Source organism: Cicer arietinum, chromosome 1 (genome assembly GCF_000331145.2).
Source record: "Cicer arietinum cultivar CDC Frontier isolate Library 1 chromosome 1, Cicar.CDCFrontier_v2.0, whole genome shotgun sequence".
Taxonomy (NCBI): domain Eukaryota; kingdom Viridiplantae; phylum Streptophyta; class Magnoliopsida; order Fabales; family Fabaceae; genus Cicer; species Cicer arietinum.
In genome coordinates this window covers 45,850,013-45,866,583 of record NC_021160.2, presented here as the reverse complement: position 1 = coordinate 45,866,583, position 16,571 = coordinate 45,850,013, and the positions used below count along the sequence as shown (strand labels likewise).

General features: G+C 29.2%; 1 protein-coding gene across 1 annotated transcript; it reads right to left on the bottom strand.

Moving 5' to 3' along the window:
* Positions 1–352: 352 nt before the first annotated feature.
* LOC101515599 (probable hexosyltransferase MUCI70) lies at positions 353–4,539 on the bottom strand. The gene is made up of 9 exons (XM_012717661.3): positions 3,809–4,539; positions 3,224–3,514; positions 2,822–3,035; positions 2,359–2,468; positions 2,077–2,276; positions 1,693–1,796; positions 1,383–1,573; positions 1,060–1,259; positions 353–859 (listed from the first exon to the last, which is right to left on the bottom strand). The coding sequence occupies exons 1-9, from the start codon at positions 4,056–4,058 to the stop codon at positions 659–661; spliced, it is 1,761 nt and encodes a 586-aa protein (XP_012573115.1). The 5' UTR covers positions 4,059–4,539; the 3' UTR covers positions 353–658.
* Positions 4,540–16,571: the final 12,032 nt, after the last annotated feature.

The following is a 16,571-nucleotide window of genomic DNA, read 5'->3' as shown; positions in this document are numbered from 1 at the left end:
GTGTTATGTGTTAGTATGACAAACTCCAAAAATGGACGTGCTTTAGAAATTGAAGCTAGGGTTTGTAACTGCACTAATGTGGCTAAAGGTGCTTTAGTAGCAATACATGATCGACAAATACAGTTCCAAACATACACTAATTGTGATACGGAAATAGAATGTGTTGGATTCTTCTGTTTTAAATTGCTTTATTGCTCTTTTTTCTAATTTTTGTTGTTGCAAATTTTGTTTTGCAATGCTTTTATATGAGTTTATGTTTAACATACATAAAATGGAATGAAAAAAAGGTTATCTAGTTTAAACATATATATATACATACTCATTAGGGATAAATTTTGCAACTATATATATATATATATATATGAGACTTGAAAAATTTAACAAATAACTTGTGCATACAAAGTATTTAGTGTAAAAAAACACAACTGAGAATCCATTTCTTTCTCCTTTTTTACTTTCCCTTTTGAAAATGGTAAGCAAGGATCTTGTCAAAGACAGATATTTACAATGAAAACATAAAAAAGGAGGCAACAATTTGGAAATGGTATCAGTTGTTCAGAGCTCTTTTGATGTATAATAATTTGCAACAAAGAATGCATTTACAATTTAGAACCCCGAGTTAAAAGGAAACAAAAACCTCAAGGAAAAAAGATTAAGACTAAAATAATAAATTTTGGTTCAAAACAACATTGTCTACTACTTTACGATGCCGCTTAGAACCTGATTTCCTATCTCCTCTCCCGCGCCTAGGATTCTTCTTCACCGAAGGCTTGGTGGTAGTAAAGGGAACAGGTGGACTTGGACGACTGATTACAGAAACTGGAGGAGGCATGTTCTCCAATATATCTCTATGGTAAGCCTGATATTGTTTATCACAAACCAACATCAAAATCTCATGAGGAAAAATGGATAGCAATATTCAATTTATTTCCAATTTCGGTTTTCACTTTTAATCATAAGAGTGACAAAAAATCGAAGTGAATCTTGAATTCGAAATCAAAATCTAGTAGCTTTTATAATATCTGAACACAGAAAAAATAGCAGCATGTAAATACTAACCTGTATCACAAAGTTACGCCTTTCACAGTCGAGAAACATATTGACACTCCAATTAACTTTTGCCATTATTTTGTCTCTTACTGTGGAAAAGCTTAACTGATCTCTGGAAGTAAAGCGATCAACTTCATTGAACCATAAACAAGTAAACAGATTCGTGATTGGAATGTGTTCTCTAATGATAACACAACCTTCAGGAACATCTGCAGAAACTCACCCATAAGCAATACTTCAGATTTTTAAGATGGAGTATTGTATTCAAGTATAGGCGCATTTCACAACCTATTTTGCATACAAAGGCATGTAAATATCAAAAGTGTTCTTACCACTAGTTATAGGAAGCTTGGCCCTGGAATAATGAGTTAAACCATCGTGGTCTTGATAAAATTGAACTTGATGATCGATGGAAGCGTTTTCATATTTTCCAGCTACTTTATTAGCCTCAGCCTCAACAAAGACATCGAAGCGTCTATAGTGTCTCGAAATGGCAAAAGTAGCATTTGGACGCCACAAGAACCTGGATGATAAAAAATGCGGTGACAATTGCTATATTACTGATATACTATCACACATTACTGTTGATATAGGATACATAAAAATATTAAGAAACATTTAATAAGAAAGAGAGCATTTTACCTTTCAAGAATTTGATATGGGTCAACAACAAGCTCAAGCTTCCCATCAATCCAAATTGAATATCGGATATTGGGAAAGATTCTGTGCAAAAGAAGTTTTGGAATCTGCAATATGTTTAGAGGCATCATAATTCATAAAAGGCCATACATAATAAGTTGTACACGCATTATATTGTACGGACCTCATTAGAAATAGGGATTAGGGAGCCTGACGCAAAATCCTATCAAACTTCAATAGGATACAGTAGGTTGAAAGTAGTATAGATTCCATGAGATGTGACAGATTTTACATTATATTATATAGGTTGAAAATAGTATATTCCAATAAACTACATTAAAATTATTACTGTTGTAGTAATGAGTAAGCAAAAAGTAAGCAATCAACCTTTCCATTACGCCTAGAATCAGCATATGGAATATTCCGGACAACAATGATTCTCCACAATCCAACTCTCCTGCTGCTATCCAAAATACTGACATTTCTCATATATGATTCTGTTTCTTCATCAATGAACATATAGAAAGGAATGTTTTTCTTTGCTTCTGAACTGATGTTCCTGGGCTGCTGTATTACATCATAGTTTCCTGGCATAGATGAAATGGAGCTAGGTGAAACAGAAAACACAGGAACGTGTGTACAATGAACATAATCATTAAGAAATCCTACCGAATATGGCAGATGCAACAATGATATCATGGTACTGATCCAACTCTAACAGATCTTCCTCATCAAAATCAAATCCAGTCTGGCGACCAGGTCTGCTTCCTTTGACAAATCTGACATAAATGTATGTCAGCGAAGAAATGCGATTAGACGCATATGAATTCAGCAAGTACAAACTGGATCCGGATTCTGTGCAGTAAAAAAAACTCCTGCAGTCACTTCATGTCGATTGTTGGATGAAGATCAGACAGTTCACGTTCTTATTTCACCAAACTACCAATCATCTGATCTTTATCCAACAAAAGAGATACAATGACAACAAGAATTTTTTACTGAGTTAAACACATCCCCGTAAAAGTTAATACTTGTGGGACACTCATGGAAACTAAATTGTGAATACTTTCGAGAACACAACTCTCCAAGTTATTAGAATAGAAAACTAAACAATTAACAAAAAAGAACTAACCCACAATGCACTTTCATGGTATCTTTTATATCAAAAGAAGCATCCCTTTCTTCCAGAGAAGGGTATCCGCCAAAATCAGAGCCACCTTCTGGTTCTGTTGGACTCAGATTTTCATTATGTGCATATGTGAGTGTGCGAAGTATAGGAGACTCTGATGGTGAACTTGGCATACTAGCAATAGCTTGCTTCACAGGAACATAACACACAGGACATGCTGAAAGGGAAAGAGTAAGAACCTGATCAACATAGTCCAAAAGTGAAAACAACTCAAAGTGCACCGTGTTCAGAAATTTATATCAGATGCTTTTGCACAAATTCAAAACAGATACAATTTTGTAAGTTATTTTGTACGTTAAGAATTGAAAACAAGGTCTGACTGAAAAATAAAACAACAAAACTTACGACGTGGTCCAGTTCGTCTTCTATCGACAGGTGGAGGAGGAGGAAATGCAAAATTGTCACAATGATGACCCGCAGCAGAGACAGGCACTTTTCTTTCTTTCAAATTATATGAAGATTGTAAATGAGAAACAGGAGGATCCCTGAATGTCCTTTTATGCCTACTTATCAACGATGTCGTTCTAGAAGAACTACTATCCTTCAAATTATTTTCTATTGAACCATCAAGTCCTATAACTTCATAGTTACTAATGGCGTAAGATCTATCTTCAATATCACTGGTGATGTTCCCACCTAAAGTTCAACACAAGAGAAATCACACTACTATAATGCTCCAAAATTTGGCCAAAAAGTCCAAGAGAAATCAAGGAATAGGAGTCAGTTGCTCCCAAATTATTTGACAACATTTTGAACTAAGCATATCATATAATAACGCAAAACAATAGCGATTTGTTAACATTCTGATACGCTATATTGCTAGAATGCCGCTACAACTACAAGCACTATTTAACAAGCGGATCAGAAGGGAATGATAGAGTGTTTGTGCATATATAGATTAAACTACATAAAAGATGCAAAGAAACTAACCTTTGTAAAGTGTAAAGCAACCAAATACAAAAATGAAAAGGCCAAAGAGAAGCATGAGAAGCATTGCAACCTTGCCACGACCGAGATGTCGACAAACATAAGGGCAACCCCTCTCTTTATCTTTGGGGTTATAAAGGAGCGCCTTTGAAGGTCTACGAACAAGCACAGGTACCTGCGAAACGTTGCCGTTTTGAATCAACTGCAGATTACCATAGCTACCTGTTCGTAGACCCAATGACACTCCACTCATCTCTCTCCCTTCAATGTATCACCTTTCAATTTCATCTCCTTCTCACCATCAACAAGTAAATCTACAAATTCAAATTATAATTTCAAAGTTTAAATCAAGTACAATTCGAAACCCCGCGATTTGTTTCCACAGCTACATTTGACGCCGATTGTTGAGAAACAAAACCCACGATTCATTCCCTTAGGTGAGTGAGTTGGAGGGGTAAAAAAGGAAACGTGATCCCAAATGTGGGGGAGGTGGGTCCCACTGAGACTCCGGGAAAGGAGAGGGGAGAAATCGTTGAAACGACCACGGAATCTCGGCGTGGACGTTGGTCGCAGTTGGGTTTCGAATCGGAGAATGGGGGAATTGAATTTTGGGGAATTGGGAAGAAGAAGAAGAAGATGATGACGAAGATGATGATGATGGAGATTTGATTTGATGGATTGAGGCGTAGCGTGAATGGAGGGAAGAGAGAATGGTGACAAAAGAAAGATGCATTCATGGATTGCACTTGATTTTTAATGGGCCTTTGATTTGGCCCAAAATCAATGTACCTCCAAAATTATATATTTTGAATGTCCAATTTCCTAAAAGGGGAAATATAACATCAACTTTCTCATTCCACAACTTATATTTCCAAACATACTCCTACCAAAATCATCCTTTTCGATGTCATTTTTGGTACTATAATATCGTAAAATTTTCAGTATTTCTATTCATATTTGCAACTCCAAAAATATCAAATTTATCAAATAAATAATAAAAATATACATTTATTTAAATTATGAATTTGATAAAATTTATATTATATTGAAAATGATAATTAATTTTATGAGTTTTATTTGAAAATATAAAACTAAAATTAAGTTAGAGGATCGTAAATTCTATTTAACCTATAAATTTTTATTCTAATTATGACAAATTTTTTTTCCGTATACTACTAACTAAGTCTGAAATTCATGGTCATCCGTTGGGAGGAGGTAGTAAGTCAATCACTAGGGGACAAATTTATTAGGAGAAACTTATTCAACATGAAGTCATTGCACTGCCAAGTGAATTGTGTTTTAAGGAATGGATTAAATCAAATTGACTGGTACAAAATGGAAAGGAAAAAAAATATGCTTAGAGATTATGCTTTAGCCTTTAAGCAACAAAGAAGCATCACCTAACTATATATTAAGATAAATCAATCTTTTTAAAATTTTGCAAAAAAGATTATTTTGAATAAGAAAATAATATCTTAAAAGTTTATTCTTTGATGAAACAATTCACACTAAACAATGATCCATTTATCATAAAGTCAAAACAAATTCAAGATTCAAAATTATATGAAATTTAATCTCACACTCTTTGTATACTTGAGGTGTATGATAAGAATTTAGCATTCCAGCCTCAAAATATTAAATTCAAATTTATTCAAAAATAATTATAAAATCACTATTAGTGTTGCTTTAATTAATAAATTTTATTTTTTAATAAATCTTGCTCTTTGTGAAGTATGAGGTATATCTTTAGTAAATGAAACCTGTTTTGGCTTACATATAAATATAATTATAATAAACAAAACATAATATTTGGATATATTTATGTAACCATATGAAAATATACAGAAATTTGTAATAACTTAAAAAGTAAATCACGAAGGTTTATAATTAAAAAAAAAAAAAAAAAAGATCAATACAAAAAAATTGAGATGGCGGTGTCCCAAAAAGATAACTTTGAGCCACTTTATTAATTTTTTCAAGTTGCTAGAAATATTTGGCCATGTCTAGACTCTAGAGACAAAAAGGAACGACCATTTTTTTTCCCCACATTTTTGGTAAACGTCAAATGAAAAGAACATTTAGCTTAATTGGAATAATCGTTGACCAGAAAAAGAAAGGAAAACAAAAAAAGCGCTTAAGTGGAATTATGAACTTAGTTGAAAATATAGTTATCTTGCTGATTCTACCGCTAATGGCTTATGGCCACGTTTGAGTAAAAAAACTCTAAGCCACATTTCTTTTTCAACTATAAATGCTAAACAAGAATAATAATATCTACCAATCAAATATATCAAAATTAATTATACTAAAGAACAATCAAATATATCAAAATTAAGTATAGATCTCTAACCACAAATCCACGTCTTAAATCCCTTACACAAGTTTGTACGCCATCAGTCATGGAGGATAGTTCCACCCATTTAACTTTGCAGTGTAACATCATTATGGTCTTCAAAACTTTAGTGGTGTTTTTGTGTTTTTGTTGTTCTGTTTTCTATTTGTCATCTTATTGTTAGTGTTATTTTTATAACTTTTTAATTTTGTTTCAATTGTGTTTGTTGAAAATCTCCATAAATGTTTGGTTTATTGAAATACATTTTAAATTTATTGCCATTGGTGATAATGTAAATGTCGACATCCTCTCCACCCTTCAAATGGTTCCTGAGCATTTGGTTAGATTGGTCTTATTTGAGACCATTTTAAGTTAATATGAGCCTACATAAGTAAAAAAAATGATATATAACTGCATAGATTTAAATATTATATATCATTTTTCCTTCTTGGCCCATGACCATGTTTGGGATATTTTGGTTTTGTTGTTATGACTAAGCTTTTTGCATAACAAGACCTTTTCGATTCTCTCTCTCTCTGTTTTGTTGATGCATATCTAGCTAGTGTAGCTATATGTTTTAGACTAAAAATGTGGATAAGGAGTGTCCCAACATAATTTGATTTATTCTAGTGTTGTATTGTCCTAATTTATCATTATTGAATTAAGTTTGTTTTATATATATAAAAAAAAAAATATATAATTTTGGTCAATCTATTGAGATAAGCAGTGCACGTCAAACGATATTCAATAAGTATATACATATTTAAGATCGGGAAAAAAAATATCTTCTTATGACTTCAAATCACATGTATTGTTTGTTTTGAGTCTTGCGCGTAAAATATAACTGCTTTGTTCTTAGTAAAAGATGTTTCAATGATATAAGCATATGTGTGCTATTTATAAACTACTCTTAGCCTCGATTCTTCTAATTATCAAAATATATATGAACCGATGGGTTGATCTATTAACCCATATTTTAGTTTGGATCGAGTCGTGAAAAGCTACTCCAAAACAATTGTATCCTTTTGGTCTAGTCCATATTGAAAATTGGGTTGGTCCATTGAGCTTTAGATCGATCTAATCCCAAGATCTCCATGTGATTTTTGATAAAATACTATTAGTAAAAGCTATAATAATTTTTATCTAATTTAAAAATTATATTTATAAATATGTAAAGTTGATAAAAAGAAATACATTTAACTAAAGCTTTTAAAATTTTAAAAATGGTTCAAACAAATAAATAAAACTTAAAGTTAATTGATATTCAATGTTATTGTAAAAAAAAATTACACATGCATCCAATCGTATTTCACCAAGTAGATAATAATGAAAAACTAATGTATAAAAAAAAATGAAATAATTCCTACATACCAATTAGCTCAAATATCCCTCAGTGACTAGTCTTGAAAATTTGTAGCCTAATTACAAGAAAACCAATAATGGTTTGGTCCATTTATGTAATCAGACCAGAGTGTGTTTGGTTGAGCTAACTCATTTGATAAATCTATCAATTTTTAAGCAGTGTGAGATTTTTTAGTGTACTTAAACATCAGTTTTCAATCGAGGTTAATGGGCTAAAGGGTTTGTCAACCCTTGATTATGGATTCGACCATCATTCCCAACACACATCGTAAATGATCTGACATGGACTTAAGGTGGTTGTCGGAGTAATGACAATACAAATGCAAAATGTGGCTCCCTTTCCCATAGATTATGGTGTACCTGGAACATATTTTGAAGCTTAAGTCAAGACTTGAGTGAGGAGAATGATAGGTGTTATAAAATGAATTGGGTATCTTGCCACCTCATCTATATATGAAATTGGTCAAATCTTCATATATTAGAAGAATAGAACATCGACGTGACTCTCGAACATAGATGAAGATGTTGTCTGTTACAAGACAACATAACGATGTTGTTGAGGAGAAAAAGACTAAGGGTACTATTATTGTACTTATTTTTTTAGAGAAATGAAGCCGTTTGTTTTTATTTTAGAATCTATTTATGGTTTTTTATAGAAAAATTAAATTGAGGGTCATATTTTTATCTCAAAACTAAAATAAATATTTATTTTAGGTTTTGTTTCTCGCAGTTAGATTTTACATATAATATAAACGTAAATTCTAAATGAGATATTTATAAAGTTAATTTTTGGGTTTATTTATTTATTTATTTTTATTTTAAATTATTGGAGGTGTACCTCAAATTTTAATGTCTTGTATAGATAAAAATCAATGATAGAGACAGACAGATCTACCTATACTTATAATAAAAAAGAATGAATAGAGAAGTTGGTTAACACTACACAAGTAAAGCAAGCATGCCCCAATTTCCCCTTTTGGGAATGAGTATTTGACTTTCTGTAGCTATATAATTAAAACAAAGTTGGGATTGTCTACTACGTTATGTACAAACCATGAGGTTTATGAGACTAGTAAAATAATAAAAGACATAATCAAATGTTAGACACAAAAATACACAAAGCTAAAAAAGTGGACCCATAAACCACACCTATGTTTTAAAATAAGACCCACCTACTCGTTACATGTCTCAATGGCATAAGGCAAAGACATAAATTTCAGCCATGAATGATTATTTGGATAACTGTTCATTATTAAATGGCAATAGACAGCTATTGTTGGTGTGGGGTCATATCAAAGGGAAACTCACATTCACAATGTCCATATCTTTTCTTGTGTTATTAGGTGATTTCTTGGAACGATTCAATAGGTTCACATTCTCATGTCTTTATTGGGTTCTCACAATTTGGACTTCATTTTGTTTAGTCACTTCTCACCTATTTTGTTGTCCAATCCAATTGAAGTTTCAATTTATTCCATTTTTTGAGTTCTAGCAAATTGTCAAATAGCATATTCAAACATAACATTTAATTGATTCCGATTAGAAGTGACAAAGATATTTTTAATATTATGTCTGTAAATAAAATTACATAAAAATCTAAAGGTTAAATTTAAAATATAATATTTAATTTAATCAATATTTATTAGTTAAATTAAATTTTATAGATAAATATTTCTTATTCTAATTTTTATTCTTGGCATAGCTCAACAATTTCTCTATATCATATTGAGATGAGTGTTTAACTTTTGCTTCCAAATTAAACTTTGCTGTGGTTTTAAAGTAACTTAAAAAAATAATTCACTTGTTACTACGATATAATTTATATTACAACAATATTTTAATTTCATTTAATTCCTTAATATTTAATTAATGTTATTAGATAATTATAAATTATTATGACTTTTATTTACCGGCCAATGTTGATCAATATATAAATACTTCTATGTATTGAAATTTTACTCACTTTAAAATTTATTTTATAGACAAAATGACACAAGAGATAGAAAAACAATCACATGAAGAAAATATATATATATATATATATATATATATATATATATATATATATATATATATATATATATAGTTTTACTCACCTCAAAAATAAATGACAGCTATAATTTAATGATAGTTTTTAAAAAACATTAAAATTGTATAATTTTAAACTACCATTTGTTTTATGATAGTTGAATATAAGTTGATTTTGAAATAACATTCACATTATATATATATAAATATAGTTTTACTCACCTCAAAAATAAATGACAGCTATAATTTAATGATAGTTTTTAAAAAACATTAAAATTGTATAATTTTAAACTACCATTTGTTTTATGATAGTTGAATATAAGTTGATTTTGAAATAACATTCACATTTGAAATATTCGGTTAAAAATCAAATTAAAATTTTAAGACTAAAAGTGATCAAATAAAAAGAATGCAATATAAAGCATTTAAAATGGCAGTAAATAAAAATTAATGAAATCTTATAGCAGTGTAAGTTTTTCAGAAAACATGTGCCATGTTTGTTTTTCCTCTACTTTTAACACAGAAACCAAAATAAATCATAAAAATGGGAAACAAGTTATACAAGTTAGGTGTAATGCCCCAAAAAAGAAAACGACATGTCAAAGGATTTGTTAAGCCAAAACGACCAAAGAAATATAAGTATATGTTTTTTAATTATAAAACCAAAAAATCACAGTGTCAATAAAAAACAGAGAATTTAATTGGAAAGGCAATCTTGACCGTAGATGGTGAGGCAATCCAAGGGTGAAGCGTGTTAGAAGGGATGGGTGGGGTCCACTATTGTACTTATTATGTATAGTTTTACAGTGTGAGTGATTGTTTAGTAACTGCGTCAACCCAACAAATAACAAATTTATGAAAAGGGTTAAGAGCAGTGGAAAAGGTAACGACTTTGAATGACCTAAACAACCTTCACTTCACTTTCTTGTGTACAAAGTATTGTTTATACAACAATTTGCACGCTCACTTTTAAGCACGTTACACCACGCACGCTTAATAATGTTATTTTTTGTGGTAACATAATAAGAGTAGTTGTTGGAACTTAGCACTAAACGTTAAAATTTAGAGTTATGGTCATGTTAAATTGAAAAAAATAAAAAAGTTTATATATTAGTAGAATTTATAAGGAGGATATATGAATTTTGGGTATGATTCAAGATGTACTTCATTTTGTGAAATGGAGACTACTTAAATTGATCACCACATCCATATTGCCATATGATTAGATTATGAGGTGTATTATTTTTAGTATTTAAAAAAAAAATATTTTTACTGCGTTTGTTCTCTTTTTCTCCATAATTTACTTTTACACACATTTTTTTTATGTTCTCCACCGAATCAACAAATTTATTTTCACTCTTCTTATTTCTCGTGCGGCAGTTTTGAGCACATATTTTGTGATCTACTCGTTTGCAGAATTACTCTATTTATTTATCGATTTTTTTATTTATTTTCTCACATTTTAGCTTCATCTCATATTTCCCTTATGCTCCTTTATCGAAATATTATCTTTTAGAATTTTGAGTGGTCTTCGTGCCATATTTTTAAATTGTATTCACCATATTTAGATAATGTAATTCTATAACGATTTACTACAGTAGTGTAGTAGAAAAAATCGATACAATATAACAAAGTTGTTTTATCATGAAGACGTCGTGATTGATCGTCTGTCTTACACAATTTTGAACAATACCATAAAATATCTTAAAAATAGCGACTTTGTCTATGACACAATACAATAATATTTTCAGCGACTATTTTTTTTTTTTTTAAATAATTTTTTGAAATTAAAAAATTACAATAATATTAAGGACACTCACTATAAAACTATCTCTTGAGTTCTTAAAAAAGATAACAAGAGTTATAAAACTCACCCACTCCAACCCTATAATACTCTCTTTGGAGCGCTTAAAAAAATTAACTTTGAAACATCATATTGTTGTATTTCTCATGGAAACCAAAAAACATGAATGATCTGTTCCATCTTAGGAACATTGGAAATTGAGACAATATGTTTGTAGTCAGCTATTATATAGTTGGTAAGAGGAATGGATTCTCTCATCTAATTTTGGTCATGTTGAATCTCAACAATTGACAAATATGTTGAATGAAAGATACTTTATATTTAAAAAAATGTATATATAAATGATTGGTTGAAAACACGACTCCCACATTTTTTTTCAACATAAAAGAATCCACTCCTAATTGATTTTTTCAACATAAAAGAATCCACTCCTAATTGATTTTTTCAACATGAAAGGATCCACCAAGTGGTAAGAATAGAGAAGGTGGTGATTGGTCAATTGTGTAAACCTTTTTACGCCGACAAGTTAGTGTATGAAAATTAAACTATTAAATTAATAACATTTTTTTAGATAGAATCTGTCATCAATCCACACCAATTTGATTTCTTTTTTTTGACAAAAATATATCATCATTTGATATTCACATTGTGTAATCCGAGGATTTTGTAAAATTTTCTTCATACCATTGAAAAATAAAAAAAAAATGAACAAACAAGAGGAAGGGTAAATAAGAAACTCAATATTATATTTTTATATATTTATGACTTAATTTTACTAATACTAAACAATTTATTAGCAGCCATATAATACACAATCATTTGAATTTGTCCATTAAAAATCTTATTGATAAATTGTATTATTAATTAATGATTACTTATTTAAATATTTTAATAATACAAATATTTTTGTTGAAACTTTTTTTACCAAAATTTTTATTGTAATATTTACTTTTATTTTATTAAGTAAATTCTATACAATGTATATTTATTTAACATAATTTTATTTAATATTTTTCAACAAAAGTTTACCCGTGTAACACAGGTCTCAAACTAGTTAATATATATATATATTTTGAAATGGTGAAATTATTATATTACATGAACTTAGGAATTAGGATCAACCCAACTATTTAGTAAAAATAGATCAACTCCAACTATATGGTTATTTCCATGATTGTCAGAATGCGAACTATTTGTTAGTTTCCAACCAAATTTAGTTACTAAATATGTGCATATTTAAGAGCTTTGATAATGTTCTACACAATCAAAATCAACTAATTATTTCATTGTAAATTATATGAGTAATACATTTAGGAAGATAATAAAAGTCAATATGTTTCAAGGTTGATGCTCTTGTAAAAGCATAAGTACTACCATTAGTATATCTAGCAAAAATAGCCTTGAGTTTTTGTAAAAAGAAAAAATTATTACAACACTCGTCAATGAAAAATTATATTCAAATCTATTAGTTTTAACAATGAGCACATCATCCATCAATTTTCTTCTTTAATGTAATGTGAGTTTTTCCTCCAATGTGTTCATGTCATGATAAACATTATTGTCAAGAAAAGATTGATGCATCAATTTTTTTTATCGATCAATATTATGTTAATATTGTTAGTAATTGTTAAAATTATGTTAAAGATGAGAATCAAACTGTTAATCTTTCTATTATTCCGTTTCTTAACTCATTCACCTCAACTACCTAGCTAATTTTATACCATATGATGCATCGACATTACATTTGATATTTCGAACATAAAAGGTTGGTTGTCTAACTATAAATTGTGGTTTTAGTGACATGTGAACTATATACCTCCTCTTGCATGCTGCCATGAAAATTGAGTTTTAGTTGCATAACAAAGTACTTATTGGACCAGCTCATTTTTGGCTTGGCTTCAAGTTTCTCCTCTTTCTTACACTCCAAGTTATCCAAACAAAAATATCCGATTGTTATTGGTTAAATGCCTTTAAGACTAAATATCCAATTGTTATTGGTTAAGTGTCTTTAAGACTTGAAAATGACATGTTTTCTCCAATAAGTGATCTTTAAAAGAGTGAATAGGAAAATTTGTCCCTTAAATTATAAGCATAAGTGAAATTAGTCTTTGAATTTTGGGAATTGGCAAAAACATCTCTGAAGTTGTTAAATATCAACAAAAATAGTCTCTCGGTAAACTTTTGCTATTAGATATTTTTGATGTGACACAATAATTAAATATGTGGTTTATCAACGTTAATGTCATCTTTCCGAAGACAAATTTGTTTATGAAATTTTGTTATCTTAAAGACAAATTTGTGAGTAATTGTAATTATATATTGACTAATTATTAACAAATTACTCCATGAAATATTTAAATTTCATAAAAAAATTAGTTGATGTTGTAAATGACATAAATATATTTTTTTATTAATATTTTACAATTTGAATTATATTTATTTAGCAATTTATAATTTCATGGTTCAATTTGTCCATTCACTAGTCCTTAAAATCATACACCAATAAAATATGTCAATTAGTTTATAGTGTCAGTATTGCAGCAAACACAATTAGATGAACAATTAACTCATTTTACTTCAAAGTAGTGATCTATTTGGACGACAATAGCGCCCTAAACACCACATGAAGATTTTGATGTTTGGAACAATTCGTAGGGACCACAAATTTAACCAATCTCCTTCAACCTTCAAAGCATTATTGTAAGCCAATATCACTTCACAAACTTAATATGGGTTTTTAACAGTTTACATGTTATTACAGTTTTTCTAAATATACACTTAAATAATACTATGAAGTATTTTGGAAGATGAAAAATGAATATTAAATATATGTATATACAAAATGGGACTCCTTATGACTCATAATACAATATTACCTTTTTCTAATATATTCTTTATTATTTAATTTTTGTGTTTTTCAATTCTTTTAATGTATTTATCGTACAATTAATGAATGGTAATTATAAGGTAAATGAAAATAATCATATTTCAAAATTGATAAAACATTGCAAATTTTCAATTTTCAGTCCACTAACACAATCTTGGCAAACAATCTTTATTACAAATAATGTTCCACTCATATCTCTTTTTTCTATAAGATATTTAATCATACATCCCCTTTTTAAGACTTTAAAAAAAAATTAAAACTACTATTATTAAAAGTGATATATGATTACAATTTTTTAGCTTAATAAATTAGGTGTTTATACCTGTGTAGCGTCGTTAAGTCTTGTGTCATATGGAAAAATATTTGGGAATGCCTTCAGTTATAGGAAGACGTCGAAATGAGATTGTTAATTTTATCAAGAATATAATTTGACATCATATTCAATCTTGGCGTGGGAGATCTCTATCTATAGTTAGATATGAAATATTCATCAAATCAATTGATCAAACCATTCCATGATATTGCATAAGTATATACTTAATATTAACTCCTTAGATGAAGAGATCTAACAATCTAATATGGGACGAGGATTGGATTCAAGATGAAACTATTATTTCTTGTCCATCGCATATAAACTCTACCATGAAAAGTTTAAAAGTGATAAGTTTGTTGACACCAGATGTGAAACAATGCAATGAGGAATTGATCAATATTATTTTCCTCTCATATATAGTCTAATTTTTTTTATCTTTACCCCCACTATATGAAGAGGTCATCGATGATCGCAAAATTTGGAAAACAACTACTTAGGTAATTATTTGATAAAAACTAGATTTCATTTGCTGATGAATGATCTAATTGATGACATTGAACTAGAGGGAGGTGATACTTGTTTGCTTATTTGAAAATAGAAAATTCCGCCAAGAGTAAAGGTTTTTCTTTGGAGACTCCAATTACAACGCAAATGTATTATCTTTCCTACTACTTGTGTCAATTGTGATAGTGAAATCGAGAATTTATGGCACTTTTTTATTACATGTTCACTCAATAAAAATGTTAGCAAATGTTAGGTTTATGGGGTCGTATTCACCCATTTATTTATACATCTAACTCCTTTAAACATATCTACTTTTCCTTTCTAGATAACAATGAACCATATATTAGAACTCAATTAACCTTAACTTTTTGGAGTATATTGCAAGCTAGAAATGAAAAATATTGAGATCACAATTTTTTTTCTGCTCTCAAATTATGGAAAGAGGGAATGATTTCCTTTGTAATTGGATCAAAGCGAAGGAATATGTTGAAGTTGTGGAAACTATAACGCGAAATGACTATGTGGTTAGTTGGCAGCCCCTTCCCACAATTTGTTATAAATGTAATATTGATGCGAGTTTCTTCTAACAGTTAAAAAAAAAATAGTTTTGGCATGTGCATTCGTGATCACCATGGAAATTTTATTCAAGTTAGGACAACTTGAGTTCCTTTTTGTTTATCTACACTTATAGAAGAAACTATAGGTCTTCTATTCGCTCTCCATTGGGTGAGAGATTTGGATCTCCAACATGTCATCTTTGAGTTAAATAGTGAGAGAATTGTTAATTGCTTACAAGGTCATATTGACCGTGTCTTTAAGTTTAATGCTATTATAAAATCTTGCAAGTTTCTTAGTTCATTTACAAACTATGGTGTTAGTTTCGTTAGGTGTTTAACAAATAATATAAATATTTTTTAGCAAGAGCGACAGCATTTGTAACTAATTAACCCACAATATTTTTATCATCTGCCATCTTATATTTCCCAATTGATTTTGAATGAAATGCTTTAGAATTATTACTTAAAAAAAAATGCTAGGTGTGTAACTTCATGCTTGAATTATTCACAATTAATTCCCACAAAGATTATTCATTTCCTTATAAATCATGTTCAAATATCTAACAACGGCATAATTATTTATTTATAAACCTAATTTTATACTCATAAACGAAAGGATATGTCTAGAGTCTTTTAAATTGTTATAAAAAAAATAGTGTCCTCTATGGTTGTTTCACTGGTTAAATGACAAAAAACACAGATTATTAATTTATTATGGTTTTTTTTTTCAAAGAACTGTCTTTTGTGATTTTTAAGCTATTTATAATTAATCAAATGTGAGATTTTTAATATAAATTCAATTAAAGTAAAATATTTTAATGATTCAATTTAAATAAATAAATAATTTTTTTAATATAAAATAACATAAAATATCTTTGGAGATAAGCTACAAAATAATAAAAAACTATTTTATTTTGTAAACTATAAACTAAGCACATGATTTATTGTCTTTTTTATTTTTGTTGTTCTATCTTTATTA